This window comes from Gekko japonicus, unplaced genomic scaffold, assembly GCF_001447785.1.
Source record: "Gekko japonicus isolate JY-2015 unplaced genomic scaffold, Gekko_japonicus_V1.1 scaffold153, whole genome shotgun sequence".
In the NCBI taxonomy this organism is placed as follows: Eukaryota; Metazoa; Chordata; class Lepidosauria; order Squamata; family Gekkonidae; genus Gekko; species Gekko japonicus.
This window is the reverse complement of record NW_015175360.1, coordinates 1,331,891-1,341,008: the sequence shown is the minus strand read 5'-3', so window position 1 is coordinate 1,341,008 and position 9,118 is coordinate 1,331,891. Positions and strand designations below refer to the sequence as shown.

Here is a 9,118-nt window from a genome sequence, read left to right as displayed (position 1 = left end):
AGATGCATTCCCCTTTCCATTTCTAACAGATGTGGGGGACCTAACAGTACAGCATTCCTTATTAGTGAAAGGGAGCAAGAGTCCAGCAGCACCTTAAAGCTCTTAACAACATTTCTGTCAGGGTAGGAGCTTTTGTGAGTCACTCTTCACTTCTTCAGTTACAGCTAGAATGGGAGTCCACCTGTCCTTATATCTTGCAGACTGGATTGCTTTCAGATGCAAAATGAGAATAGCAGGTATTGTTAATGAGAGAAACAACCTAGGTCTCAATTCAGTCCAGGAGTTTGCATTGTCTTGAGCTTCATGATCATTTGCAATTCAGCAGTCTCTCTTTCTAATCTCCCTTTGAAATTCCTTTGTAACAGAACTGCTACCCCTAGGTCAGCAACTGAATGCCCTGGAAGGTTAACATGTTCCCCCACTGGTTTCTGAATGTTGTTGTTTCTAAAAGCAGTAGAAAAAGTAAAGTCCAGTAGCACCTTTAAAGACTAACAAAATTGTGGTAAGCGATGGCAAACCTAGAAAGCATAATAAAGAGACATCACCCTGCCAACAAAAGTCCGCATGGTCAAAGCAATGGTATTCCCAGTAGTCATGTATGGCTGCGAGAGGTGGACTATAAGGAAGGCCGAGTGTCGAAGAATAGATTCTTTTGAACTATGGTTCTGGAGAAGACTCTTGAGAGTCCCTTGGACTGCCAGGAGATCAAATCAGTCAATCCTAAAAGAAATCAACCATCACTGTTCCCTGGAAGGCCAGATACTGAAGCTGAAGCTCAAATACTTTGGCCACCAAATGAGAAGGGAGCACTCGCTGGAGAAGACCCTGATGCTGGGAAAGATTGAAGGTCAAAGTAGAAGGGGACAGCAAAGGATGAGATGGTTAGACAGTGTTATCGATGTAACGAACATGAAATTAAGCAAACTTTGGAGCATGACGGAAGACAGGAGGGCCTGGTGCGATGTGGTCCATGAGGTCACGAAGAGTCGGACTTGACTGTGCAACTGAACAACAACAACAAAATGTGCTTTTATGAGTCGCTGCTCACTTCTTCGGACTTATTTCTATTTATTCTTTGCATCCTCATGGAGTGAATCCTCTTCTACCAAAATGAGACTAAGTTTCCTGTCTCATTACCAGTGCTGATATCTCTACTCCTACTACCCCTCTGCATATCACACCCAATCCAATCAAGCTGGCTATTGTCCTTCAGCATCTGAAATCATCTTTATAAAGTATATATCTCCGGAACCATGTGTAACATTTTATGGCACACATGGCTCGGCCCGACAAAGGGACATTTATGTCAGATCCGGCCCTCGGACAAATGAGTTTGACACCTCAGCCTTAGAACATACACCAATATTCTAGCTGCTCCTTACCTCCTGCAAGAGAAAGCTGAATTCATCTGATGTGCCACCTTAGATATGCTAAAGAGAAATGTAGACTTCTAAGACCTTTTGCATCCAAAGAAACTGCACATATCTTTTTACACTGGTCAAAACTACATTCCTGTCAATAGTCTTGGATATTGATTTCAAATTTCTTCTTGCATATCATTCACATATGGTATCCAAGACCCAATCTTTTCTCAGTTCCTCTTCACCTACAGCAAACTTGCCATGCCAATTTCACCACCACCACCTCACTCACAAGCCTGACATTACAGGATTTGTATTATACTAACACTAAACCTCTTTTGTTCCCATCTATAGTCTCCCTCTCTGAAAACTGATATTTCACAATTAAGTGGACATTGAAGTCTGACCTTAATAGAAAAAAAAAGCCTGGGTAATGTGACATAATGTGAACCGTGGTTTAATTACAGCTAGCCTGTGAAACTAGGATTTGGTTTACAGATGATCAATGAAATCCTGGTTTCAACAACAAATGCCAGTTTTATTCCCCTTTGCTCTATCCCCATCTCCAGTGCAGAAATCCAGCTGGTTAGCCAGCCTCTGTCGCCGCATTCAGAACAAGGCAGGATATCTGCATTTATGTTTCATGTGAAACCACAGTTATGATGTACTGAAATTCATAAATTATCTTCAAAACATGGTTTCAGATTCCGGTTTTGACATATTCGAACTATCCATAGTTAGTGGAATGTCCCACATTCAATCACACACTGCTTAATTAAACTGTGATTTTCTGTCATGTCTGAATTGAGGCACTATGGGTAACAGAATATGGTTGCACTAGGAGTAAGGGTGAAATACTCACTTAAATCCTTAATACTGCTAGTCTGGCACAGTAAGAGGCTTATCACATTACATTAACCTTTACATCTTTCTTGTCCCCCTTTAAAAAAGTGAACATGTTGAGCCAGGAGGAGGGTCAAAATTGAAGGGTAGATTTGACCTTCAGTGCATGCCCTAAATTTCATTCCAGGACCTCAGTGTTCACTGGAGTTAATTCATCAAACAAATAGAATTAAGGTCAAGTTAAACCAAAGGCCTCTCTTCACTCAGGTAATAAACTGCTTAGATGATTAGATAAACTCTCCTAGCTAGCTTGCTTGTTTTCAAATTTACAAAAAATTGACACCATTTGTTTTGAAAGAAACCCATATTTTCAAATACACATTTCTGAGGCCTTTTTTCTGCCCTCTAAAGTGTTTTTTTTCTCTGAAACCTGCAACTGGGTTCAGAAGCACAGTTCTGGGTCTATTCCCAAGTGGAGTCACAATTCCTACAAAACGTTTAAGAGGCAGCCATGTCATAATAAGTTGCCAAAGATGCTGCCCTTCTAAGAGACTTCAGCCCCATACTGGACTGCAGGTTTACAGATTTTACCAAGCCTCTTCTGCCTGGATTCTCATATCACCTAAATCATACTGGCAATGCCTGGAGGAATGAGCTGAACAGAGTGAAAAACCACCACCTAAACAGTAACAAAAGGCAATAAGGATTCTGCATTAGCATTTTTAATGGAGCTCCCTTTTCCAGGCACTAGCCTATGCAGTCTGCTAGTCCTGATACAGTAGACCCACATGACTTCCATACTCCGTTCCTGGTCTATCCCTCCCAGCACCTACAAGTATCCACTGAAACTTGAAAATAAGGTGCAATCCTATCACACTTAGATAATGACCAAAAATATTATCAGTGAAATTCCAGAACAGCCTGGAAAAGCATCTTTCCAGGTTTCAAATTGCTTCATACAAAAGAGCATGTGTTAAAGGTTATAGATTGCAGTTTGCCCCAAACCCAGCAGCATTCTTTGAATTCCTGATCTTTTTTTAAAAAAAGAGAGAGATTTGTGAGAATTAATGCTGGGTATCTGTGGATTGCATTCCATTCCGGTCCCAAGCTTTGTCAGCTCTTCATTGTTCTAATTTTGCCAGCTACTATCGGTCCAGAGTGATCTACTGTCCTTTTGCCGTTTCACATTCTCAGAGTAGAAAGATTTACTGCAATCTAAGTTATAATGATCTACCACCTTCCGAGGGACAGAAAGTCCCCCAGCGATTATAGCTATTGCAACTTGCCATTTGGGCAATGCATACTTCTTTATTATACCTCCACTAGAGACTTGCCTGGCTACCCTACCTAGCTGAAGGTTAGTTTTTCTTCCTGACATTGTGATTGTTCACTGGTGTTTCAATTATGCAGTTGCAGGAGACACTGAGCTGGATCAAGAGAACTAGGAGCAGCATTTTCCCCAAATACTGGCCATGTCCCCCCTTCCCGCTGCAGCTCCCTGTGCCCCCCCCAAAGCTGCATCTAATAATCATCATGGGTCCTCTACAACAGGATACCGAATAGGCTCTGCAGTAAGAAGCAGGAAATCAGTTGAAATCGCTCCCACACTCGCAGAAGGGATCGTTCGGGTCCAGCATAATACATCTGTTGTGGTTTACATTTAATGGACATTGTCCTTAGTTTTAAAAACACTGTTTTTTGTTTTGTCTTCCTGCTCACCTTTTACAATGCCGAGTACCTCATCTTACTCTTGCTTGTCTTCCCTGCAGCCTCATCGCAAGCGACAGCCACGGATGCCAAATTTAGTTTATACAGATCATAAATTAATTTCCCTCAACAACAACGGACCACAGCTGGACCTTCCTCATGCTCTTCAAATCAGCAATGGATTGAAGATATTCCTGATCTTTAGAGAACTGACTGTAGATATGAAGACTGTGGAAACACAGAGTTGCTGTTTTCACTTACAAGGAGCCACATGCATGCAAGAACACGGTTAAGCAAATAAACTCAGAGGTGCATCAAAAACAGGCCCAGATGTAGGAAGTCCTAAAAATCTTTGACCTAGTATCCAAAAAGAGAATGAGACATTTTAACTGTTCAGAGCTCAAATGTGTATGGTTTTTGTCTGTTGCACTTTACTTTCTCACGGTAACAGGGATGAGTGTTGTAAGGAAAAACACACACCAAATCTCATCCTGATTTTGAAAATGTTGACTTGGGGTGGCTGACAGGGTAGTCCCACAGGGCTCAGTCAGAGGCAAAAACAACTGAGCTGGCAGTGGCACGCTGCTGTTTGGTGAGGGGCAGGACCTGACTCAACAAGCAGGTCTTTAAAAGCTTATGGGGAGATCAGCGAAGGGGGGAAGCTTCCTCAAGGAAGCAGATGCAGTGCCTGAGGAAGGAAAGAAAGTGGCGACGGGGACACTGGAGGCGGGGGCTGGAGACAAAGAGGTGTCCGCCATCACAGCTGGTTCACAGGAAGGAGTGCCCCAAGGAAGTCAATACCTTCGAGTGTAAAGAAACTTAATAGTGTTACATGGCCAAGGAGGAGCAAGGGAGGGGCTTTGCTGACATAGTCACAACCAGTGTTCCCTACAAGCTGAGTTAGTGTGAACTAGCTCACAGTTTTTTAGTCTCTGGCTCACATTTTTGTCTTCGCTCAGGAAGGATGGCTCCAGACCAAACTAACTGTTGGAGTTTCAAGTTGCTTACACTTCAGTCATTACAGAGTTAAATGTTGTTTGTTAGGAAACAGGATGTTACGTTACACAATGTATTCTACAGCGGGAAAGTTTGAGGGAGTTGCTTAGCCTAATGAAGTGACCTGTAACCTTTGTATTGGTCAACTAACAACTTGCTTGTAGAAATGCTTTGATCTAGCATTAATGTATTCACAAGGTTTATGGCTCTTTGTGTGAAACAGAGAGGAAAGCCCTCTCTTGAAGCCGCTAGATAGACAGAAAGATGTAGGTGTTAGTATGTAGTGCTGAAAGTAACTGTAAGCATGTAACCTTTTGTTTTATTTCTTTTTATCCAAAGTACCTTACCCATGCTTTATTTTGTTTTGTAGTAAAGATATTTTTCTTTTACTAATGTGACTCTTGTGTTTGCAAAACGACCATCGATCTTGAATCTCAGAATCCCAACACTAATTTATGCAGTAGCCAAATTGCTCGCTCACAACTTTAATGCCAGTAGCTCACAAAGTAGAATTTTTGCTCGCAAGACTCCACGGCTTAGAGGGAGCATTGGTGACAACCCCTGGTCTGAGACCACTGTAAGTTCTGGTTTTCTTCTTGTGGGCGTTTTCACTCATCTTCTGCCCATGCCTCAGAATCTTTACCTGAATTTGCAATGGTTAGTATTTATACATTAAAAAACATCTATGGCTGATCAAGCCACAGATCTCCTTGCGTAACATCTTCCCTCACACACACACCAAATTTACATGTTAAGAACAATGCTTCATACTGGAAACGCGTGCCGTGGACCACACAACTAGGAGACTAAAAAATAAACTCAAGCTCTGCTTCTATGAATTTTCATTCTGCCGTTCCTCCAAAGGGTAGTGAACAAAGCTTTCCACAAGGTCCATTTTATCCTCAAAACAACCCTGTGAGGTTGATCAGGTTTAGTGTGATTAACTGGTCAAAAGTCACCCAGTGAGTTTCATGGCAGAGTCAGGACTTGAACAGAACTCTCCAGAAATCCTCCTTGGACACAATAACCATTAGGGAACTGGCGCTACTTCTAGAGGATAAAACTTTACCCTCAATTGCTGCAACAAACACAAAATCAGCAACCATCCAACTCATTCAGAATGTAGGTTGTCCCTATGAATGTAACATTTCCAGAAATTTTGAGGCCATGAAAACAGCATTTTTCTCCCTAGGAAAACCCCCACGGAGTTTGGGAAATTTTTAGTTATATGCAATACTAACTTTCCTATCAAGTTGAAACCTATTTTGCTGCTTTAACAACACAACATGCTACATTTATACTTTAGCAGATATATAAATATGCCAATAATATGAATGTAAGAATATAAATGCCTTTGTTTTCTACAAGCAAAATTGCAAATATAGTCAAAGCTACAGTGAGATGATGCTGCTAACTTCCACACCCTCTGCTATCTTAGCACATTTCACTCATTCTGAAATGCACATGCACACTCACACACGTTGCTTACAGGGTTTTTCCAGTGCTCCCCAAAAGTCTTTAGACTTTTTCATGCTGTGGATTTTGAGTTAATAAAAACTGCTCTTAAAATATTTCATAGGAGTTCTTTCAGCACTCTGCAAATTTTTCCAGTGTTTTCTCACTGGCAAAATTGGGGGAAGTCCCTCCCCCGGGATCCCCATCTCTAGCTGTGTCACAATCTAAGCATGAGCACTTGGGATGAGGCTTACTGATGGAACTAAGGGAGTCCTCCAATTCCCCCAGCTGGCCACTCTTGGCCAGGTGTACACGTAGGCACCAGAAATAGCTTTCACACGTGGAGTGGGACAGCTGGATGCCACTATTCCACGTAATGGCTGGCAAGGAGAAAGACATTACAGGCTCCATTGAGATTTCCTGCCCTGCAAGCATGAGTGAGATCGATACAAGGGAGGACAGTGCCAAGAGATGGTGCTTGGAGATGCTATTACAAACTGCATTCCAACAGACTATTCCATTTAAAGTATTAGAAGAGTTCATACACATAAGTCCATTATCAAAAGGCATATACATTATCATTTGGTATGATAAATAATCAGAACAGAACTCTTTAAAGTACACTTACTTTTACTGTAGCAGGTTGCAAGTACACCTTTATCAGCTGGACTGGCACTTATGTGCCAGATTTCACCAACTTGATGGAGAAGAACGTTTTTGTTTATAATGTTATTTTCATCGTCAAAATCTATGATGTGAATCTACAAATACAATAAAAAACCCGTTATAACATTGTATGTTCCAGACAATCTTAATTATAAATGACAACTGTGCAAAACAAAGTGTGGGTTTAACCCCCCCCCCCCATTAGTAGAATTTTAATTGCTGAAATAGCAGCATGATTGAGACATAATGACAAAACATGCAGCAGGCTGACAAAACTTCCCAATCTTCCAATAACAATTTGCAATATCAGAGACTGGATGGAGATTCTGTAGCAGACAAGTCTGGCCATGGCCCATTTTTGTAGCACAGGATACATACTGCTTGAGTTTCATTTGCTCCATTGCCACCATTTTAGTATGGGGCGTTTTAACAGCACAATTCACTGTATGCTTGATCAGAGAGAAAAGTCTCATTGAGTTCAAAGGGCCTTGTGCCCTAATAATAATAAAAGTGGGTTTTTATATCCCGCTTTTCTCTACCTTAAGGAATCTCAAAGCAGCTTACAATCGTTTTCCCCTCCTCTCCCCACCTTGTGAGGTAGGTCTGGCTGAGAGAGTTGTGAGAAAACTGTGACTGGCCCAAGGTCACCCAGCGGGTTTCATGTGGAGGAGAGGGGAATCAAAGGGGTTCTCCAGATTAGAGTCCGCTGCTCTTAACCACTAAATTACGCTTGAATAGGGACAGGTTTGACTAAGTGTCCTTTGCCATTTTATGTCATCTTCCACATGGCATGTAGAATTGGTCTGGGCTGCTTTTGTTGACAATGAGCCTGGGTGATATTTGGACAGATACAATCTGCCCTTTACTCCTCTTTGGCCAAAGCCCGTTAACAGAAGACATCTGCTTTTTCAGCAAATGGTAGGTTGTCATTATGCCCAAATAACAAACTATTGTTTGGTTAAATCCTGGTTTGTAGGAAAGAAAGCAAAACCTGGTTTGTGCTCTTCCCTATCAATATGAGTCCAATGTGATCATCATATCAGGACACTGACCCCAAAGCACCTGATGCAGCATGTCATGTGCATTCGCATGTCCACATTCATCAGAAAAAAGGTCAAAAAAATAAGAGAATACCTATGAAGAAGCATGGATTTCACACTGAGAGCTTCTATTCAAAATTCATAGAATCTCCACCCTGATGAAACATTTAGATTATCCACAAAAGTAGCCCAGACTAAGTCCACATAGATTCCATGTAGAAAGCTACATAAAATGACAATACTTTCTCCAGGATACAGCTGTATGTTACTTGGCACTAAGGCCCTTTGAAATCATTGGGAATTTCTCCTCAGCAAACAACGAATTGTGCTGTAAAGCACCACATAATATGGCGGTAATGGAAAAACTGAAGCTCGAACACAAGGAGGACGTAGCCACATGTCTGCTGCAGAATACCCATTTAGCCTCTAATACTAAAAAACATTGGAAAGATGACTCAGTTTTGTTAGCCTCCTGGATATCATCCAATGGGGCAGAAAGTTAACAGCCCTGGTGTATCATGACAGAAGGCAACGTACTCCTGGAACCTCCCTCCACCCCCAAGTAGTGTACGTGCTGTTTAAGGAATGTATAGCATTAACTAAACTTTTCATATTACTTAGTATCCCTTTAACTTCTTCAAACCATAACAGTCCCATCCAGGTTTTACCCATTAGCTTCACTGCCTCTCCCCACCCCCAACCTGGTTCTATTCAATCTGGTCTGAAATTAAAAACTAAGCACTGGCTAAAAAAATTAAGGGGGGGGGAGAGAGAGAAAGTATTTTCTTCAGGCCAATGCCCTCAACAAATACAGGGCATAGAGCGCTAACCAACTGCTCACTTTTCTAGTCAGAATCATACGGGATTCGTGTACACGATCAGCTGTCCAGGGACAACTCATTTCCATCTCCAGTTTGCTTTCATAATAAAAGAGCCCAAAGACTGAAGCAAGCCAGATGCCAGAAGAGCATCCAGAGACAAATGTTCTCTCAAGCTTGTTGTGCGATGTCCACCTAAGCAGGATGTCTACAATACTTGCGGGGGGGGGGG

The 9,118-nt window shown here is 41.8% G+C and overlaps 1 protein-coding gene across 2 annotated transcripts in view; it reads right to left on the bottom strand.

The window, feature by feature from the left end:
* The window catches only part of TSSC1 (tumor suppressing subtransferable candidate 1), a 93,298-nt gene that overhangs the window by 65,834 nt on the left and 18,346 nt on the right, over window positions 1-9,118 (bottom strand). For both annotated transcript variants that reach the window (XM_015425367.1, XM_015425366.1), the window contains exon 3: window positions 6,991-7,123. In XM_015425367.1, coding sequence (XP_015280853.1) covers window positions 6,991-7,123 — 133 coding nt within the window. The remainder of the gene's footprint in view (window positions 1-6,990; window positions 7,124-9,118) is intronic.